This window comes from Gopherus evgoodei, chromosome 18 (assembly GCF_007399415.2).
Source record: "Gopherus evgoodei ecotype Sinaloan lineage chromosome 18, rGopEvg1_v1.p, whole genome shotgun sequence".
Taxonomy (NCBI): Eukaryota; Metazoa; Chordata; order Testudines; family Testudinidae; genus Gopherus; species Gopherus evgoodei.
The window spans coordinates 15488287-15510969 of NC_044339.1; the positions used below are offsets into that span (position 1 = coordinate 15488287).

The 22683-nt window shown below is 45.7% G+C and overlaps 1 protein-coding gene across 10 annotated transcripts in view; it reads right to left on the minus strand.

Moving 5' to 3' along the window:
- DVL1 (dishevelled segment polarity protein 1) overlaps positions 1–22683 on the minus strand; it is a 176425-nt gene that overhangs the window by 103934 nt on the left and 49808 nt on the right. For 8 of the 10 annotated variants that reach the window (XM_030537311.1, XM_030537312.1, XM_030537313.1 and 5 more), the window contains exon 2: positions 1063–1132. In XM_030537311.1, coding sequence (XP_030393171.1) covers positions 1063–1132 — 70 coding nt within the window. Of the gene's footprint in view, positions 1–1062; positions 1139–13951; positions 14060–22683 lie in introns of those variants that run through there. The other 2 variants (XM_030537314.1, XM_030537317.1) reach the window with 2 other exon arrangements.

Below are 22683 nucleotides of genomic sequence, written 5' to 3' on the forward strand. Positions count from 1 at the left end.
AGCCCACAAAGCTTAAAACAGACCCCTCTAGAAAATCAGACAGACTAACTTACTCTGCCTATTGTTAGTCACGTACCATGGACAAAAGGATGCAGCCATTCTTTTGTTATGCCACCACATTTCACATTTATCCCTCTCCTATGAATTATACAACATTTACTCCAGAGCTCGACATTCAGATTCACTCCGATGCTTTCTTTGGAGGGTGGGACATAAAGTGTTACAAAATTCCTTGACCATTTTTGAAGTTCTCGCGCAGCCAAAATAAGTTTAATTTCCTTTCTCCTCCACACACACTTGTGGACCTTGAAACATTCCAAAATAAATTGGGGGTGGGCAGGGAAACAGATTTGCAGATCACCAGGCTCTGAGCAAAGGTACAATAAAAAAATATAATCAGTATGCATTTGTGCAGTTTGTAGTCTCAGGCAAAAGAAAGATCCTCAAATTGAATTAAGTCTTTCCACTGACAATCTGGATGCTTCTGGAAATAGGAACTACATGCAAATAGCTTATAATTTAAGGGTAATACCATATTTTCAATTATGGGTATTTAGATGCATCATAAACAGCCTGATTTTTACAGTGCAGAATGCTATTGGGGTCAATTGAGTTCCTAGGCACCCTGAACTTTTGAAAATCGAGTCATTCAGCTAAATGCCCAACTCCAGACCCATTTTTTAAAATCGTGGCCTAAATAAATAAACTCAATTCTACTTACTTAGTCTGGGCCCAATTCAACAAAGATAATGCACATAGGTAACTATATTCAAGCAAGTAGTCCCACTGGTATCTGTGGGATCACTCATGTTAGTAAAACTATTCACATGTGAATATGCATGATCACGCCCTTACAAAGGCACAAACTCTTAAAAGGCAGAGTCTGAGTCAGTACCACAAAGAGAGTATTGGAGGGGAAGAGACAAACTCCTGCACTGTCGCATAATCTGAGTTTGTTTGTAGGCATGAGGCCAGTAAATTCCCTGCTGTACTCACATACCAGCTAAATCTAGATGCAAGCCACCGCGCAGCACACATACACAGACACACAGACCAACCTACCCAGGACACCACTCTTCCATTGAAGCACGGTAGCTTTGCATTGTCATCCGAGATCTCCTCCTTCACCACCCTGAAAAATAAAACCATCAAGAGCTTGTATCAACATCAGATCCAGGTGGGCAGCGTTTAACAGGTTCTAATCCGTGACATCAAGACAGTTCTTTGCTCTGATCATCCCAACGTAGCACCAAGACCATAAACTGTAAGTAATGCTCCAGTCCTTTTGAAGGCATAATTGTACTCCTGTGCTTTTTGCTCTGTTCATTTCCTAAGCTATCTAGTCCTATAGAGGGAATGCTGCTGGTTCTGGTGCATTTCCTGTTCAATTACTCTGCATGCCATAAAAATTTCATCCCGAAGAGGGTTATTCATCTACTAGACAAAAAATGCTGGCCAGGTCAGTGAATGGGTCTGGTGGGCAAGCTGTCAACTCCTCTCTGGCTATGGAGTCCAGGATATTCAGAGGTGAAGTCTCAGTAAATGATATTTAAGCTGGGGACTTTTCATCTTAGTGACTGTTGAATCTGGGAAAAGGGCCAACAGGAGCATCAAGATGTGACTGCCGCCAGTTATAAACGTATCTCAGTAGGTCTGCAAAGGGCTAGATGCACAGTTTAGTTTTCGTTGGGTTTTTGAGAATCAGAAGCACCAAGCAAGATTCTGTATAAAAAGAGTTAGATTCAAAGCCCACTGAAGTCTTTTCACTGACTTCAATGTGCTATGGATCAGGCTCCGAGAACACCAGACTCATTTCACATAGGCCACCAAGCTGATAACAGCATATCAACTTCCAGCTACTACTTACACTACAACCTGGAAGTGAAAGCTACTCCAGTCTCAAGTCTCCGTACGCCGCCTGTACTACCCCCTTGCTGCACCCTGCAGCTGTTCCGACAATCGAAGACAGAAAGTTATGAACACTGACAATTTGTTTTTTTCACCTTTCTTGATCTGCCCAAGTTATACACAAAAACCAGAAAGTGTGTGAAAAAAGATACAGTAAACAGACACAGCCGAGACCAACAGATCCCAGGTCTCTGGAAGGACTTAAGATGGGAACTCTGTGCAGGCAGAAGCTGCAGAATCAGGCCCAGAGGTGGTGGGATCCTAATGATTTTAACATCAGTAAGTATCCAGCATCATATCAGTCAAGCCCCCTCTAGAGCATAGGAGAAAGTGCAGAGGGAAAACAGAAAGGAAGCAGGTGGAGGAAGGGTGTGAGGGGTACAGCTGTTACAGCTAATGATAAAGGAAAGCAATGCACCATGTGATGGGTCACATTTCTCTTGCTTTATAACCCAGTTCTTCAAATCATCTGAAAACAGGATGTGGAGCGTGATCAGCAGTGATTGTCCTTCTGCCACGGGGAACGCCAATCATTTTCTCAACTCTGGAGTCTCACTCCTGCCTTGCCATTCCAGTACAGCCTCTAGGCCAGGGGTAGGCAACCTATGGCACACGTGCCAAAAGCGGCATGCGAGCTGATTTTCAGTGGCACTCACACTGCCTGGGTCCTGGCCATCGTTCCAGGGGGCTCTGCATTTTAATTGCATTTTAAATGAAGCTCCTTAAACATTTTAAAAATCTTATTTACTTTTACATACAACAATAGTTTAGTTACATATTTTAGACTTATAGAAAGAGACCTTCTAAAAACTTTCAAGTGTATTACTGACACGCGAAACCTTAAATTAGAGTGAATAAATGAAGACTCGGCACAGCACTTCTGAAAGGTTGCCGACCCCTGCTCTAGGCGCTAACCCAGGTCAGGGCTCTGTTGTGCTAGGTGCTGCTCACACACAGACCATTCACACTGAACGCCTCACAATTTGGATGGACAATCCAGAGGAAATTCTTAATCCTAGTCTGTGAAATGGGGATAATAGACTAATCTTAAGGGACTCCCCTGAGGTCACATGGGTAAGTCTGAAGCAGAGCTGGGCTTTAAACTCAGATCTTCTGCAGCACCACAGTCCAGCCCCTTTGCTCCAAGGCCATCCCTTCCCCTTAATTCCAGCACCCTTCGCTCCACTCTTGGATCATTCATTTTTCTCTTGCCGCTAATAAAGTTCTCTGGCTTTCCCCCTGTCCCACTCCCCTTTCTGAAGTGTTCACAAAGCTGCAGCCTGCCCCAAGGTGGGTATGGATGAGCACCAAGGTGCAGCTGTAGCTTGGAGTTCTTTTCCCTTGCAGAAGTGTGATGCCAATGCTGTGTGATCTTCAGAAGGAGACAAATGAGGAGTTACTGTCATCAGCTGCATGCAGCTCAGCTCCGAAAATGCCAGGGAGCAGAATGGAGCATTGCCCCATCTCGCAGGCTACTGCGGACAGCAGCCAGAACCACAGGGCAGTGCAGTGGGAGTGATATCACCCTTCAGCTCCTCATTCTGTTAGCAGCACAGGCTGGCACAAGAACAAAGGCAAGATCCCAGATCTGAAGGGGTCAATATTTCATTTATTTTCAGGCGGTCCAATTCAAGCGTCTCAACTCCCAAAGGAAGAACGGCATTGCCATAAGCCATGCCAGCTACGTAGGAAGGAGGCGCATGTTTGCTACCAAAAGATGAAGCGTGTCAATTTCATTTTCCATGCAGCAGCCTCTAGTTTGCTTTCTTAAAAACACCCGCCTCCCGCAAAAGCTTCCTCTAAAAGGAGCAATCCAGCTCGCTTTCACAGAACGTTTATTTCTATCTCGTTTGATTGCTGCTTTACAGCTGTGTAATAAAACAGCAGCAAACCTTGGACATTAACAGATGTTAATTTGACACTCATCTATTTGTCTGTCTTCCTAGAGCCTCCGACACTCATCCTCCCACCCAGCGATCCGCTCCACAAAAGGTACGCTTTGCTAGTGGGAAGGCAGGCTCAGAACAGCTGCAAGGCTCATGCCTGCTTGAACAAACGCCTCTTCCGTCTGGAGACCACATGCCTTGACTGCTGTGATATCTCCCTCCCTCTCTCCTTCAGCCTATCTAAGCTCCAGCTGCCCAGCTCCATTTCCACTCCTGATGTCAGTCAGGATCTCCCCACTTCCTTGGGCCTTTATCCCAGTTTTGTCCTGCCTCGCTGGCCCTCATCTTCACCTGCAGCCACCTTCGCTCTGCCCCAGTAACAGTCAGTTCCCCACCCTCACTGGCTCGCTCCCTGCTCCATTTCTGCTCCGTGGTCGGCTACCAAGGAAAGGAGGATTGTGTTTGAAGAAAGGATTTGAATGAACAGAAGGAGATGGGGCAATGTTATACCAGGGCAGAGGACCCCTGGCACCCAAACCTGTGTGGTTTCAATGTACCAGTGGAGAGAGGGGTTGTGCCAAGGATAAGGGAACTGGAGCAAGACCCAAAGGATCCATTGCTACAGGGATTCACCTCACAGAGAGGATGCGGTAGGGCTGCTGTTCCTCCTCCATCCGCCCACATGCACCCTTGCAGTACACAGCCCAGCTACTAGGACAAAGCTCCTGCGCCCTGTTCATCTTTGCACAGTTTGGACATGTTGCAATCATGCATCAAAACCACAATTGTCAGGAATCATGTGACTGCAGGTCATAACGTATGGAAGTTGGCCATGAAAAAAAATCCCCCCAAAACCAGATGCACACCTATTCCCCACCCCCCACCTCACTCTCCAGTTACACACCCAACAGAGAGGGACCCAAAGCAATAATCAGAGAGGGGCCCAAGCGGCAAACTTCAAATCCACGGCAGGGTTGGAATTTCCAACACCAAGGTTCAGAGCACAGAACGTGGCCTCGGATTTTTGATTCTGGCCTATCTAGAACAGTTATAATTCATTAGACCAACAGCGGGCCAAATTCCCCCCACTACAATCTCTTTGCAGTTCATGGAGGTGTACTAGCTATGCATTTGGCCCTATAAGATCTAGTTACATGGACTAGAATCACTCTGCAAGAGCACGGGCATTTCAAAGCACCAGGAGACAGTATAGCAACTGTCATCCCAACATCCTTTACAAACAGGAATGATTCCAGCCACCTCTGGCATGTGGCACAGCAGCTGTTTAACAGCATGCAGGAACACTTCATGGTACTTTGGGGAAGAAAGTGAGAAGAATTCTGTATCTCAATCAAAACAGCTATGGGGCAACTGGCAGGATGACTTAGGACCCAATCCAAACCCTTTAAGTCAATGAAAAGATACCCTTTGGATCAGGCCCTTAAGGAGACAAAATGTAATTACCCAAGTTAGTATTTGAACATGACAACACCTGGATTAAGGCCTCTGCTCCTACAAAAATTGCCTGTGGAATCTTTGAAGACAGCAGTACAGGCTAACCTCTAACTCCATGCAGGGGCATTGGTTCACATGCTAAGACAAGAGAAAAAAAAAATGAATCACCCACTGTGGTCAGTACTGTTACTATTTCATTCCTGAGCTCTCCTTAGAGGTCTCCCAATTTGAGTACTGACCACACACACAGACCCCCGTAACACAGCCTCAATCCACGTATGCAGCTCCCATTGATGCAGCATGAGCAGTGTGCGCAGACAGAGGACACGGGATTGCCATCAAATACATTCACAACCAGCAACCATTCTAAACAGAGTCACACTGGAAACAAAAATCAACAGCCGTTTGTTTGTTCTAGAGTTCCAACCCCCCAGCAACACAGGGCAGTGGGAGAAGATTGCTTACAATCTTCAGGGCAACCCACTGGACTGATTTATTTGTAAATAAGTAAATACCAACCAGACATTCAAGTGACACTATTAGGAAGAAAACAGACATGCACCCCTCCAAAATGGGCTCAGTTCCAGGGTTTCCTTTCAAAGGGCTTCGTTCCACATTTTTACCCCTTACGTTTTCCATCCGAGGCTTCTCATCCCTTGAGTGCCGAATTCAAACAAGCCCTCAGATTCAAAGCAAAACTCAGCCAGAAACGAGGTTTGGGATCAAAGCCATGTTAAATCATCACATTCTTCATGCCTTCTGCCCAGAGCCAACAGACTGCCCAAGTTAACTCAAGAGGCATGTGCCCAATCCTCATCGAGGAAGGATGGCCTTGCGGTGAAGGGGCTCAAAAGATCTGGGGTCAACTCCCAACTCTGCCACAGACTGTGAGGCCACATGCACATCAGGCTCCCTGGCTCTCACAGTCTGGAAACGGGTAACAACGTTGCCTATGTCTCAGTTAAGTCCTTTGGGGCAGGCACAGGAATACCATAGTGCCTGTAATCAGTGCACTCTCCCCCCTGGCAGAGAAGAGATTGGTCTGGGTTCACAAGCAACAAGGTCTATATCAAGGCTGCTGCACACACAGATTGACCCTGTGGTTCTCCCTAGCTCCCACACTAAATAAAATAGCTTGTACTGCTGAACAGCACTGCACACAGCCTCCCTAAATCCTGGCCTGGACTCCACAGTGATGGAAGAGACGGTTGACTACACTAGTCAATACCTCTAGAGTCATCCAGATGAATACAGCAGTATCTAAATCAACTAGTGGTTCCAGACTACTGGGAGTAATTAGCAATTGCCTTGAAGCTGTGTGTTCGCAACAAATCCCCAGTGAGCCAGCTTCCAGCTCTACTAAAAACAGTTACAGATGTCATCTTTTAGCAGGGCACATTCAGCTAGGTTTTTATGACGGTTGCTTTAGGGTAGAGAAAGTTCTCACTTAAATAAAATAAGATTAAGATTAAGGAAGTGCGAGCTCTGAAATCCCATCACCTTTCCCACCACTCTCCAATCCCTGTCTCAAAAGCTGCAATCTGTCAGAAACGACTCTCAAACAACAAGGCAAAGCAGGCAATTCTAGGGGTTCCTATAAAGACCAGCGGAAAAGAAGTTGTAAAGAAGAATAAATTGTTTGGCGGGAGGGAGGCATTAAGCAGGGTGGATAAAACTTGATTTTTCAGATTTTTATTTAAATTGAATACTTTTTTAAAAAAATAAGCCTATTTAAAATTAAATTTGAAATGACAACCTATATCAAGGCCCAGACTTACTATAACCTATGAAAATATTTTAAATTAAAATTCAAAAGTAACATCCAAGCAGTACATGTTTGCTGCCAAAGTTTTAAAGAAAATCAGACCACTGCACAGATGGAAGTCACTGGCTAAGCACCTGCAACCAGAGTTTGTTGAAGTGCTATACCAGTTTTTGGCAACAGTAGCCTCTTCTGCAGATGCACAGAGAATATTTTCTTCTTGTCAGTTTATTCATCTAATTCAGTTCAATGACTATTCAGTCACAGTTCAGAAAACTGATTGGGAGCTGAAAAGGCCCGAAAGCTTGTTTTCTTCATCTAAGCTACAAATAAAAACTAGGTGTGAGGATGAGATCTACTAATTCTAAAATCTTGAAAAGACATGATGTCCAGAAACATCAATTCACTATTGATCATACTTCCTTTGTTTAATAAATGTGTTTGAAATATAAAACATGTTTTATCAAGCTTACTTTATTCCCCTATTTATCCAGCATATTCAAGGGAGTTTTATTTAAAAAAAATTTAAAGTTCTGTTCTTGTGCATTTTTAATTGAATTATAATTCGTATCCCAATGCAGCTTGACACTAATCTGGAGTGCAAAAAAAAACAAAAACCCAAAATCTAGTAAATAAAAAAGGAGTCATTCATCATTCCTTACCGTTATAAAAAAAGTAAACATTAAGAATCTGATAAATGTAAGTTAAACTATAGAATTCCTTAAATAAATGTGTGGAGATATCCTGGTTAGCAAAAAGTACCAAATTTAGTGTAGAAGGCTCTATTTAGTTGCAAATCAACTTTTTTTAATAATTACCAACCAATGAGAATCAACGTTTCTATAGTCAAACTAAAAATTACAAATGCAAAACAAGATTAAAATCAATTATTTAAATCAAGTTTCCTGCTTAATGATTTAAATTGTGATTTAAATTGGTGATTTAAAAATCAATCCACTCTGTTTTTAAGATACTGAGAGCTTGTACCATGAGTGCTTAAGTTTTTGAAAGGACTTAAATGCTTTGGTGAATTGGGGCCTGGATGTTCAGAGTTTTCAGTCCGAAAATTTCTATTAGTCAAGTTTGTTTAAAATAAAACGGTACAATCTGGGCCAAGTTTTGATCTGACAGGATCTGACAGTATCCATTTAATCTGGACAAGAATAGGAACCCACTGCCCAAACTTGCCATCAGAGTCACATGGGCAGACCCTACAGCTGGCACTAGGGTGACCAGATGTCCCAATTTTATAGGGACAGTCCCAATTTATGGGTCTTTTTCATATATAGGCTCCCATTACCCCACCACCTGCACCCCGTTCTGATTTTTCACATTTGCTGTCTGGTCATCCTAGCTGGCACAGAGCCGCCGTGACCTCAACCCAAATTCAGCAAAGCATTTAAGCACATGCTTAACCTTATGCACATGGCTTTAGTCCCATTAAATCGGATTTAAGCACATGCTTCAGTGTACTGCTGAATCCTCTTCATGGATCCAGCTGCAGGATCAGGACTTCAGATGCTGCAATAATTTTATGCTGGCAGCTACATCTTAAACTAGAATGGCAATTTTTGGTACGGAAATGTCATTTACTGGGAATTATACCCCAATCCTGCACATCCCTATACACTAGTTTACTCTACTCATGTGAGCAGAGCCGGAGAAGTCAGCAAAGCTGCTCACACAAGTAAATTTACGCCTCTTCGGGTTTACAGTACTACAGCTCAAGTGTTTGACCTTTTGGGGCCACCCACCAAGCTCAGGGGTGTGGTAAGGGTCACATGTTAGGAGGCAGCAGGTTATGTTGTTCATCAACGCCCCCCAACCGCTACTTTTTCCAAAGGCCTTGGTGGTCTTTAAAGAGACCCTGCTAGCCATGGAATACGTGATTTCCCTGCTACCCAGCACAGAACACTTCAGCGGTAGGCTTGCTGGAAAACAGACATCACAGCTACTACTTCCAAAACAATGCACTTCAGCACAGGATCTGCTGGGGCAGGGCTGCCAGCTCTGCTGCAGCTTGAACTATTGAATACAGCCCCAGGCTCCGAGGCAGGAGAATCACAGCCTGTAATTCCCGGCTCGCTCTGGGTAGCAGCAAACAGTGCCAAGAATATCAAATGCTGCAGCCACCACTAATTTCATAAATCATTCCTTGTGCGGAAGAGGCAGCTCTCGGTTCCCAGGAAGTGGTGGCAGTGGACTTAGGGAGGGAAGGAGAATGAAGCACATGGGCTCTTTTATTCAATTTGGGGACCTCTTTGAAAGCACAGATCAGTCAAAGACCCCTGACTTGGCTACACAAGAGCAGAGATGCAGGGCTTGGGAGAAGGACACGTGTCAGCGTCAGCGCCTGGGGAGATTTAGAGGCTGCTCTTGCTAACATGCAACAGCGACTCAGCATCTTGGGACTTGCAGGATCAGGCCCTGAGTGACGAGCCCGGTTGAGGCTGGCACAGCGAGGAGCAGAGAGGCGGGGCAGCTTCTCATCTGCCAAAGGACTCCTGCCAAGCAGCTGGGACAGGACTCCTTAAGTCAGACTGGAGGGTCGGGGGGGGGGGAGAGAAGAGAGTAGGATCCACCCCACCACCGCAGCCTGCCCTATGATAATGAAAGCCATCAAGCCAGGGCCACTAGGCAGCTGGAAAAGTAGGTTCTCAGTCCTGACTCTGGAATGGGTATTTGCCACCTAAGCCACACCCTGCAGCCGGATAGAAGCCAGGTAGGTGCAGTGCTTATTCCTGCTAAGAGCAAGCAATTGCTGGACTGGGATCCTGCTATTCCTCTTCATTCCAGGTCTTCTGTGTGTCCCTCAAGCCGGGAACTCTCTGGCCCAGGGACTGTCCATCAGTGTGTGTATTGCACAGTCATCACTAAAACAGCCAGCAGTAAAAAAAACAACCGGGTTCCTGGAACCTGGGATCATCTCCTGGAGGTGGCCTGAGCGTGTCCCAGCAGCGCATCCAACCCTTTCTGTGCAGGGGCAGGGCATGCCTCAGGAAGAGTGAGCCGGAGAGAGACATTTATGCGAGTATTTTAGATTCACAATAATTTTTCCCTGTCCTGCCACCTGTCAGCACAGGTGAACTTTTAAACCTCTCCACCCACCTGCCAGGTAGGTCAAGCGAAGTGCAGAGAGGGGCAGGGACTCGCTGGCTGAGCCAGGAACAGAACCCAGGACCCTGGAACCCCCAAGCACTTCTGCTATGGAAAACTTGGAGCAAGCAGGCACTTTCTCCAGGGTGCCTTCTCTAAGGGCCATGTTCTTCCCAGCATTCCACTGAGAGAAGATTTAAAATCCAATTCATACATGGAGCCATCAGTCCTGGTAGCAGAAGCTACCCTCCTCCCCTCACACCAGTCCCGGTCCTCCCCTTCCCTGCCCATCTAGGTTCCTATACCCTCCTCGTGCCCACCCTCTCTTCTCTCCGACTTGCAGCACAATCTGAGGCCAAGGAGGCATGGCCAGGTGGTGCGGCACAGCCCCAGGAGCAGGAGAGCCAGGCTCTGTGTCCAGCTCCGACACAGACTTCAGGTTCTACTTTCCACTGGCAGTGGTAGGGCATCGAGCAGCCCCCCACCTCCTCTGGCTCTGGTGGGCAGGTGCATGGACTCAGGTTCCACCAGGGCTGGGCAATGACCGCTGCTGAGCCCTGACTGTGAATTCAAGCTGCCTCCCCTCGACAGCAATGATGGGAACACTGTCTGTACTCACCCAGGGGTGAATGCATCCTTAGCCACAGGTGGCCACAGGCCTTGCACAAGATGACTCAAGCCTTCCAACGTGGGACCTTGGGCAAATCTCTTCCCAGCCTCATGGCTGCCTGACTTCACAGGCCTCAGCCATTAAATGCTAGAAGCTCCTTGGAGAGAAGGGCAAAGCAGCAGGGTAATTTGTCCTAAACTCAAAGCCAATTTGTCTCAGAGTCAGTAAGATGACAGAACTGGAGACAAGCTCATTGAAGCGCAGATTTTAGCAACAGAAGTTCAAGCCGCAGCTTCTCACAGGTGCCCACTTTGATTCCACTTATGAAGCAGCAGGTTCTCTCCCCCTCCCCCGACCCCACAAAATAAACAGCTGCTAAACTAACAGCACAGCTGCTAATCTGTGACAAGTAAACCAGCCCGGAATTTATTTATATTAACCCACTAGATGTTTTGGCAGCCCTTGAGTCTACAGCATGCCCCAAGCAGCTTTGAAGCCTCCTAACTGTGCTGTAATCTGCTTCGCTAAACACATTAACATGGAACTAGGGGCCAGATTCTCAGCTGTGGAAATAGGAGTTGCTCCACAGAAGTCAGGCATTCCACTGAAGTCAACTGAGCTCTGCTGATTTACACCTGCCAAGGATCGGCCATTACTCCTTTAAATCTGCCCAGAAAGTTTCTCCAGAATACCCAGATTACCTGGTAACATCAGTCTTGTTGGACCAATCTGCAAGGATTAAGATCCCATGTAGACTATAAACACTGCAAGACAGCAAGGCTGCCGTGATCTTCCCTGACAGGGCATAGCACCGACAGATAGGAGATTCTGTCATTGTTGTGGGGGTCCACTCTAAAGTTCAAAGAAAACGTCAGTCCCTATAAGGACAGAACGTATTTCAGAGTGCACATGGCAAACCAGTAGCAAACAGCTGCTGCAGCCAACCTTTCCGAGTCTCTCTAAAAATCTCACCCCACTGATCACATGATGGGTTGGGAGTACTCCGATCAGAATTCTACACAGCTGCTCTAAAAATAGGTCCCTTTCAAAGCTGATTAACATTTCCGTTGGAATTCTTAATGAGAATTAAGAGTACAGTTTTGATAGCTGGGGCCTCAACACAAAAACCATGTTTGTTTAACCATCCCTCCTTGAAAAGAAAAAAAGTTCACAAAAATAATGCCACCCATGAAATTAGCCGATGGGATCTGGCCAGGACACAATGTTTATTCTGAAAATAGACTAGAAGGGATAGAATCTTTTTGCCAAGCAGGATAAACACCATGCTGCAGTGCAGCATCAGAAGGACCCTGCTCAACACAAAAGATCCACAGCCTTTTGTGATGCTGGAAAACCTTAGATCTCAGCTGCACCCCGCTGAGTTACCAAGCAGGGAACGGGGTTGAGCTGCGGAAGCTTTCAGAGGCAGATCCGCAGGTGCCTCTCTATGGAAAGCTCATGCAAATGACTCCCCAGCCTAGGGATCTTTCCACTCAATGCAGTAGAGCCAGAACGGAACCTATGCACCATTTTTTGAGCAATTAAAGAATGACAATACTTTGCATTTCCATACAGGCTCCTGTACGAGCCAACACTTGCATAAATGAGTCATGAACACACACTGGCACACAACACAATTACTATACAAATGACACACAACAGCAGAAAGTTGGTACTAAAACCCTTTTCCTACAGCTTCCAAAGCAGGGGCCTCAACCCCTGGAGCTAAAGACGAGCTCCCCTCGGCTGACAGAAATAGTAGGTCTGTTTTCCTCTTTGTGGGGTCAGCCACTAGAGGCCATCACCCAGGCATAAAGCACATTAAAAACTTGCCTCTGGACTCGGTGTCCCCCAGCCCGGGATTAATAACGAGACCATCCTGAGAACATATCTGATTAGACCCATTCTTAGAGGTTCTGTAAAAAAAATTCAAGGACAGACCTTATGCACTGGGCATTCAGGGAAGCTGCTTCTTTCAAGCACAGTCAGGATCTCATCAGAGTGAAATATCCACAGCCCTGAGCAACAGTTATACAGACTTTAACCCCCATGTAGACAGCGTTACATCAACAGGAGAATTTCCCCTGTTGACATAGCTACCGCCTCTCAAGGAGGCTGATTAATGGGCCAACAGGAGATCTCTCTCCCATTGACATAGATAATCTTCATTAAAGCACTGCAGTGGCACAGCCTTAAGAGAAAAGGTCCCTATGCTGATGGGAGAGAGCTCTCCCATCGGCATAGTCAATCCACCTCCCTGAGAGGCGGTAGCTATGACAACAGGAGAAGTTCTCCCATCGACATAATGCTGTCTACATGGGGGGAGGGGGCAAAGAAGAGGTCAGAATAACGATGATGCTTAGGGTTGTGGATTTTTCACACCCTTGAGCGATGTAGTTACACCGACATAGGTCTGTAGCGCAGATCAGCCTACCCACTGAAAACTATTAGCACCCACGAAACGAGGCGACGCTTTCTCCAAACTCAGAGAAACTCGTTCCTTTCAGGTTTTATACCACTCGCTTCTGAGGATAGGTAACAAGGCAAGGCCAGGGAGCAGAACCCCTGAGTCCTGTCTCCCAATTTCCTGCATTAAGGAGGCAGCGTGGCTAGTAACTGCTCGTGTTATCACGAGAGATGGTTGAGGATCTCCGCAGGGCACACATGAATGACCAAGATTACAGTGGATCATTTTGGTCGCTTCAGCGGCTTGTTAAAAAAAGTATTTAAATCAAAACAGAAACTCTGAAACGGAGTGAATCTAATTAAAGGCATGTAACGGGGCATTAACCTAAGCTTAACATTTCAATGTGTAAAAATCAGACCACTCTGAGGAAGATCAAACATTGCTCCTAGCCAGGTCACAGAGTATAAAAGAGGCTAGGAGGATAAATTGATGGGAAAACCTATAATGGGAGCAATGAGGTTATTTAGGGGACAGTGGGTAGATCTATACTGCAACCGGAAGTGACTGCTGCACAGGTAGGCACACCCACGCTAGCTTTGAGCTGGCCACACAGCTAAAAACCCAGAGTGGAAATGCAGCAACATGAGCTCCAGCACAAGCTAACTTACCTACAGTCCCCAGCCGGCTAGTACTACCTGAACTGAAGGCCAACCTGCCACATCTTCACTGTGATTTTTGGCCATGCTAGCTAGATTAAAGCTAGCATGGGTACGCCTACCCACGCTGCAATCACATCTCCAATTGCCATGCAGACAAGGTAACCTTACCTGGGTCTGGGATTTCATGCAAAGGCTCTGGAGAGGAGTGGTCCAAAGGATAGGATAGGAGGTCTAGGTGCATCTGACACGGGCTTGCTGTGTGACACTGAGCATGTTGCTTCTCTCTTTGTGCCCGTTTCCCCAGCTGCAAAATGGGAATAATGCTACAGACCTTTCTTGGAGATCAGTGGAGGAGAAACACTATCACAGCTAAGCGTTATTGACCAGCGATAAAGGACAATCCAGAGCTCTGTTAAACGTAGTCCCCGCCACATAAGACGTAAGAGTACATTTGCAGCCGGGGTAAGGAGGAAGGCAAATCAGCCTGGCACCTTTCACCAACACTAAAAACCATTAAAAAAAAAAAATAACCCCCCTGGTTGTTACTGAGCACAATGCTCTGACACGGTGACTCACGCTAAACGGTTCCACGTGTTTCCAACCAGCTGTGTTGGGCTCCCAGCCCAGATCTTCCATTCCAATCTAGCCCAGCAGCCCAGCCCCTTTCCTGCTAGCCCTCTGCCCCTTGCCAGATTTTCCGAACATCACTGGAAGGCAATTTCTAATGTACAGTTCAACATTGCTACTCCAGCTAAAAACTTGTATTGCATTTATGTTAACATCAGTCCCCTCGTACAGATTTTAAAACATTTAATTGGGGACAATTCTCCCCAGCTACCACAGTGAGCGGTCCTCTATTCCCAGGCCAATAACTCTTATGTTGTTTCATGGATGCTAGAGGTGGGACATCTAGTTCATCCACTGCACATTTCTTCCTTAAGGAATAGGGTAACTTTCAGTCCTGCAAGTCAAGTATTTTCTAGATAATAAACCTTAAAAACACGGGGGGGGGGGGGGGGCGCAAACTGAGCTCCAGCTGAAACGTCTATTGAAACAAATTAAGTGGTCTCCATTGTGACTTTAGTGCTGATAATTTTTTTTTTTATCCATGATTGGGACTTTCCTGTGACATTAAATAGCAATACTAAGCACAGAGGGATTTTTATCTGCAGATCTTGAAGCACTTTGCCAAGGTGGAGAAGTACCATTATCCAGGGCTGCTGGAACAACTTGTATAGTGGGGGTGGTGAGAGCCATTGAACCAAACTGTAAACCCTCTATGGAATGGAAACCACTTCAAGCCAGGAGGTGTGGCAGCACCCCCAGCACTCCTCCTTCCAGCACCTACGCCATTATCCACATTTCAAAGCTCAAGAAGTTGAAAAATAGAACGCAACACACTTTAGATCATGCCATCAGTCAATCAACAGCACAGGTGGCGAAAATGCAGATATCCTGTTCCCAGGTGAGTGGCTCAGTCATTAGACCAGGTTACCTCCCAAAATATTTTAGGTATGTATTACACACACACACACACACACACACACACACACACACAGTTTTACAAAACCTAACACAAACAGAAAGCTTTTCTTTTTCTTTTTTAAAAGACACAGTTCAGGTAAATCAGTTTTTTTGTTTAAACAAACAATCCCCTGCCACACAGGAAACCTAAACACCATAGCATCTTGCGAGGGTCTGAGTCTCACAATGCAACAGTAATTATAAGACAGAAAGTGACACAGAGCACCCCAGTTTCGCTGAGTGCAGACCACAATAAAGTGAACAGGCTGCACAAATGGAGCAAAGTAAATTCCATTTCTAAAACCTCTTTCAGTTGTAATAATCTAGGGTGGTTTTAGTAGCACAAGGAAGGAACCAACACATGGGAATTTCATTCTGACATAATTTCAAAATGGGAAAAAACCTCATCTGAGAGGCATCAGGCGCTTCCACTGGGGGTGCGAGTCACAGGGTGCCCAGCTGAGCTAAGTGCAAGCATTGATGCATTAGCAGAGAGTGACAGAATAGTGAACAAAAGGAATGATACCGTTACTGAATACAGCACTTGCTTCTCCCTCTCCTCCTCCAAAACCACATATGAAAAATCCACCAGTTCCGCGATGCATACAGCAATGCAGACCACACACTGCTCTGCCTTTGCACTGCACGATGGTACAGCAGAGTATCATACCCTTGAGATTAAAGCTTCTTGGGGGCAGGGATCCTGTTATTTCTCGGGCACCATTCACATACCATACAGCACAGCGCTCACATGGGGCACTAAGAAATGATACGAAATAAATAAGGGGTGTATGGATCTTGATTAAGTTTAGGCTACAGCTCAAGATTTGATTTGATTTGACAGACAAGGGGACAGGCTCTGTTCTGAGGATACTTAAAGCCAAATCCATGCACAAAGTCAGATTTCAACCCAACCTGGCAGAAGTCTCTCAAAAGTTGATCTTGCAAGAGGCGGACTTCCAAAATCCTGGGCTACAGCTGAGCCACACTGCCACGAACAGGCCACTTCTACTTCCACAGCCAAAACTGGAGAGGTAATTCTAACACAACCCTGTCCTACCCACCCCAACACACAAACACATGTACTTTAAACTGGATTATTGGCATGTGTCAAGTTAAGCATGCGTATAAGTCTTTGTAGGACTGGGCTTAAGTGAGGTCAGGAGACAACAGTATTTGGGGTCAGAATATAACAGAAAAGGTTAGACAAGGACATGCATGTGACAGGACAGGAAGCGAAATATAACTGGATGGTGAAATTGACAAGCTTGTATAAAGAGGCCAAACTTCTCTCTTGGCTGTCCCCTGTTAGGACACTGCATCAGTCCCATGAGTGAATGTTGCTGACCCGCTGTGGCAGAAGCATTCACCTGGAATAAAGAGAAGGGTGTAGCCCTCTGGCCAGAGAGAGCTAGGGAGGTCCTCCAGAGAAACCAAGGAAGAGCCAGGTTTGGAGAGAAGGCTTATGCTCTTTATTATTAATAGAGTTACCCAGAAAGCACAGCTGCAGGATGCACGTGAACTGACCTAGAGAGTCATATAGAGTCACTGAGTCTACGGCCAGAAAAGACCAAGAGATCATCTGACATCCTGTTTATCACTGGCCACCAATGCCAGCACACTAAGCCCAACAACCAGAATGATACCAAAAGTATCACAGCCCACAGGACATGACTATTATGTGCCACAGGCAAAGAGTCAGACGGAAAAAGGTGTACCAGTGCCCGAGAACCCTCCTATGGCAGGGAAATAATTAAAAGGAAATACACCCAGATAATCCTGGCAAAAAAAGGATTGTGACCTGAACCCAAACGCTGCAGAGGAAGAAGAAGAAAAACACACCATGGTCACAGCCAATCTGACCCAAGGGGAAAATTCCTTCCCAACCCTACATATGGCAATCAGCTAGACCGTGAGCATATGAACAAGAACCAGCCAGCCAAGCATCTGAGAGAGAGACTGATCAGTGCCACCTCACAGCCCTGGCCCACTCTGCCCAGTATCCCACCTCCAGTCATAGCCATCCCTGATGCTTCAGAGAAAGCAGATTAAAAAAGCCTCCCAGAATACATGGGAGAAAAGTTCCCTTCCTGACTCCCTGCCAGTGGCCAGCTGAAACCCTGAAGCATGAGTGTTAAGAACATAAAAACTCGAAGTCCCAAGGCTGTTGAACCCTGTCCCTGTCATAACAAGCAACCCCATCATACACCCGCACTTCAAATTTGTCCAGCTCTCTCTCAAAATTAACTTGTTTGCCCACCCACTCCCCCACAACTCCTACTGGGAGGCGGTTCCAGAACTTCACTCCTCAGATGGTTACAAACCTTCTAGTTTCCAGTCTGAATTTGTTCATGGCCAGTTTACGTCCATTTGTTCTAGTGTTAACATTGTTCTTTACCAGGGAGTGCAAAGAGCTACTTAAGGTTATTTATCCTCCCCAATGTATTTATAGAAAGCAATCATATCTCCTTCTCAAACTTCTTTTTCCGAGACTCAACTAGCCAAGCTCTTCCAGTCTCCTCTCATAAGACAGGTCTCCAGTCCCCTAATCATCCTAGTAGCTCTTCACTGCACCTGTTCCAGTTTATACTCATCTTTCTTGAACACGGGTGACCAGAACTGTACATGGTATTCCAAATGAGGTTTTACCAACGCCTTGAACAAATGCATTAATACTTCTCTCTCTCTACTGGAAATAGCTCACCTAATACATCTTAGAATCACACTTGCCCTTTTCACAGCTACATGACACTGGTGGTTCACAGTCAACCTCTATTGACTAAAATAACCATGTCTCTTCCCCTCTGCACTTCCAACTGATGAGCCCCCACCTTGGAACCAAAATTCTTATGGTTAGTACTTAAGTGCATGACCTTGTACTTTGTGCTATTGAATTGCATCTCATTTTGGTCACTCCAGTTTTCAATATCACCTAGATCTTCCTGTATAATATTCAGATCCTCCTCTATATTGACAATGCCTCCCATCTTTGTACCACCACTACATTTTGTTAGCACACTCCTACAGTTTGTGCCAGCATCATTAATACACATATTAAATAAGACTGGTCCCAAGACTGATCCTTGAGGAGCTCCACCAGTAATCTCCCTTCAGTCCGATCATTCACTTTTCGGCACAACCTTCAACTTCTTCTCATCTTACAGTGAGCCCCATCTTCCCTAATTTAACTAATTATTTCCCATGTGCCATGGGTACCATGTTAAATGCTTTACTGAAGTCTAAATATAAAGCACTTCCCTTATCTTAAAAAATAGTGTTATTTTCTGAAAGAAGGATCTCAGGTTAGTCTGTTGTGGTCTGACTTTGGTAAACCCATGCTGTATTACATCTCCTTTCCCATTTCTCTCTAAATTTAATTGTTCAGAGAGATAAATGGTGACTATGTGGTTAAGGAAGTATATTGGTCTCAAGAGACCTGGATTTGGTTCCTAGCTACACCAGACTCCTTGTGTGACCTTGACCAGCTCATTTGTATCTCAATAGCACCACCAATGAGCTGGGGATAAATCAGTCTCTCCCTCCTTCTTCTGCCTTGTCTATTTAGATTGTGAACTCTTTGGGGCAGGGACGATCTCTTACTCGGTGTCTGTACAGCACCTAACCCCATCGGGTCCTGATCTTGGTTGGCATTACCATAATAAACATGGTCAACAAACAAACAACCTCTGAAGCAGAAGATATCAAAAGAGAGGGTAATAGCTCAGCCCGCAGTGCCGGTGGCATCTGCTGCTATGCACTGGGGAATTTTAAAGATGGTTTTAATAATTTAAAACAGTCTCTTATGAAAGAAGATTTAAACACAAAAACAAAACAGGAAGCTCTACTTTCCCCTCCAATAAATATGCTACCTGAAGATACAAACATAAATTAAACAAAAATGTTATCAATGACCCCAATGGTAAAAATGCAACCTAACTCAGGGCTGGATCTGAAATATACATGTTCTCCATTTTCACAAAAAGCTTTTAATTAAAAAGGAGGGGGGGTCCCCAGTCTCCTTGAGCCAACTGTTTTGGCAGATCATAAATAAAAGAAGATTTACTGTAGCATCTTTTAAGCCTCATCAAACATGACTGCATAATTTATCTTTCACTACTCGCTCCACGCCAGGAAGGCTGATCTGAAGGCTCCCGATAAGACTGAAAAGTGGTACAAAACATGTCAGCAACCACTGCCTGGATAGCTATTGAAGTTGCTCATACCAAATGTGTGCAATGACTGCCTGGGCCACCAGTGTGAGCCCAAAAGAAAACCACAAATTGCAAACTTTCCAGGCACGGCATTAAAAAAAAATATATATATCTTTAAAGAATCCACCATTCCTCAGATTTCACTCTTCAGTTACGGTGCTGGGGGTGACTTGGTATTTCTGTGGCTGTGTGTCATTTATTCCAGATGCAGCTCCTGCTAGAACGCATGTTGCAATGTTGGATGAGCAAGCCAATATTCCCCTTGCCCTAAGCCTGCAGAGAGATCTAATCATTGTCTGCAGTGAGGAAAAGCCCATCGCTGGTTATGGACTCCTGCCATCATTACAGGGTTACTGAGCTCAGGGCCCCATTGTGCTAGGCAATGTATACGCATACTGGGAGTGACCATCCCTGCTCTGCATAGCGTACAGTCTACGGAAGACACGGAAGTAGAGATAAGGAGAAGTGAAGTGACTTGCTCAAGGTCATCCAGGGAGTCTGTGAGAGCAGAGACTCGAACACCGCTCTGCTGAGCACTGGGTCTTGGGGCCTATCCACTGCAATTTACACTAGCTCCCAAAGATTCAGCGGCAAACGCTTCTTCTGCAATGAGCCACAGGTTTCAGAAAATTCTCTGCAGCAATATCCCACTGGCCAATGGGCACGTCACCCTCTGCCACATCAATGGCTCTGCTGGGAGGCAGCACAGTCCCTCGACTAGATGACTTCTAGCCACAGCTCTGACACTGACCTACCAGGACATGGTGGCCAAGTCACTTCACCTCTGTGTTTCACTTGCTTTAGCCACAGAAAGGGAAAATGCTGCTTATCCACCTTCACAAAGCACTTTGAAATCCATGAATGAAAAGCACCCGTTAAAAACTAAGTGCCCTGTTGTTATGGTAGAGCCAAGCGAACCCTCAACAGCACATGGCAGAGGTAGGAGTAGAATCCAGGAGTCCTGATCCAACCAGTGCTCTCTGCCAGGGTTTGGAGTAGAACTGGGAAACTGTTCACAGCAAGCTGTACATTTAAAAAAATTTATCGCTGGTGCTTATGGACACGTGAATAGATAGCAAAGGCTGTTTGCAGAAAGCTGGCATTCAAAATGTGATTAATGGTTTATAAGAACATACTTCTGCTTATAAGCTGATTGTTAACTATTAGCAACTACTCAAAGTGATAGCTGCAATTTATAGCCTTGTAACTGGTCCAGCTAAATCATATCCTCTCTTTTTCAGCTCTGACAGGATGTTTTCAGAATGGCAGCTGAAAACATCTATTCTATGGTGTATCTACACAGCAGCGTAAACTCGATCTGCAGAACCTGGATTTTCAGTTTTCGAGCCTGCGATTCAGTGTCCACACTGTATTGTAATCCGGGTTTATAATTGCTGCACCCAAGTCTCTTGGCAGTGCTAACACATTCCTACTGCACTACAAGACCTTCTGACTCAGATCTGTGGTGTGAGCTGTGTTCACACTGGAAATGACAGTGCGAGGACCCAAAGTCACTGTGACCCTCCCCCACCAGGATTCTAGGACCCCAGTCCTGAGTGTTTGCTGACCCAAGTCAGATTAATCCTTGTGTCTGAATGGAAGGGACCTTTGGGCTCAAACCTAAAATCAGAGCCTGGGCTAAGTGTACAGTGTAGACACACCCTTAATGTGGATTCTAACGTGAATTTGAAACACTCACTCTCGTGACCATTCTTGCGAACAAATATTTGCAAATGGCAAGCGAACGGGATGGTGAATGATCATACATTTGCGCAGGAGGGAGCCAGTTTTTTCCCCCCGCACAGCATGCACTTTGCCTGGAAGAATTCTTTTGCAAAACAAATTGAAGGAAAGAATTTAAGCTTCTTACAGCTGGAGTAAAATAAAATCTGAATTGAAACTTCTACCTGAAGAGTAACAAGTCTAATCTAATGTATCCTGTCTGGGTGCCTCTGGGGCCCTTCCATCATCGTAGTATCAAATGCCTCCCAATCATGCATGAATTTATCCCCATTGCACAGATAGGGAAACTAAGTCCACAGTGGCAAAGTGACTTGCCCAAAGCAGTAGAATCAAGAACTGAATCCAGAACCCGAGTCCCACTCCAGGGTTTTGACCACATTCTAGATTAACAACTCCTCATTAAAAAATGGAATATCTTTTCCTAGGAAAGGGCCTAGAAGGAAACTGCAAAGGGAGACTGCAGCAGACAGCGAGGTGGTGCTTGAATGCTCATTTGAAATGGCTGGCTCCGATTCTGTTTTCCCCAAGGTGCAATTATCTTCAAAACACCAGAGTGGCAAACTCTCCAAATAGCACTTACAGGCAATAGTCACACGAAGTCAAGGCAGAGAAGCAGCCAGTTAAAAATCTAAGTCTCCGTAGGCTGAGCCCATGTCTTGACCTTTGCATACAAAGAACCGTGTACTAATTTACCAAGGTGCTGCTGCTTTTAATATGCACTTGAAGTTTTGTTCTCCCAGCCGAGCCTCAGTGGGAAACAAAGGGCACAGTTCAGATTCTTTCACTAATCAAAAGTGGCTCCAAATCCCAACAGCGAGTGGCAAAGAAACCTGCTCAACTCCCAGAGGGCCCGGCCAAATCACCTGCTATGTTGCTCTACAAACAGGATAAATCTTTGAGGTGGCAGCAACTGCCTATTCAAATGGCATCACGCCCCCCCACCTCCTCCCCAGCACAAGGCACCTGTAGCAGTCAGCGCCATCAGTGTGTGTGTGGGGTGTCATCCCATTATAGATTACTGAGAAAAGAATGTAAAAGCTCCATCAGGGACCCTAGACTTTACAGAACTCACACTGTCCCCAGGGGAGATGCCATACAGAACTCTTAAGCAGCCCCTCCACTATGGTACTATGTGTAGCGAAAAGCCCCATTAACAACCATCATCACTGGGGACTGAACTCAGAGCCTCCACAGACAAAGCACACGCCTCTCTGGGTCAAGACAAGATTAAGTCCCCTAGCTGGTAGCTCCAGCAGATTCATATTCCCTGTGAATCAGAGGAGGAGGAGAGGATGCGTGTTCCCACCGCACGCAGCAGCAGTACAGGTGCATCTCACCCAGCACTGCAGACCTGTTCTTCAGTGGCAGAGCTGAATGCTCTGTGTGGAGACAGCAGGGTGAATCACAGGACCTGCAGCACAC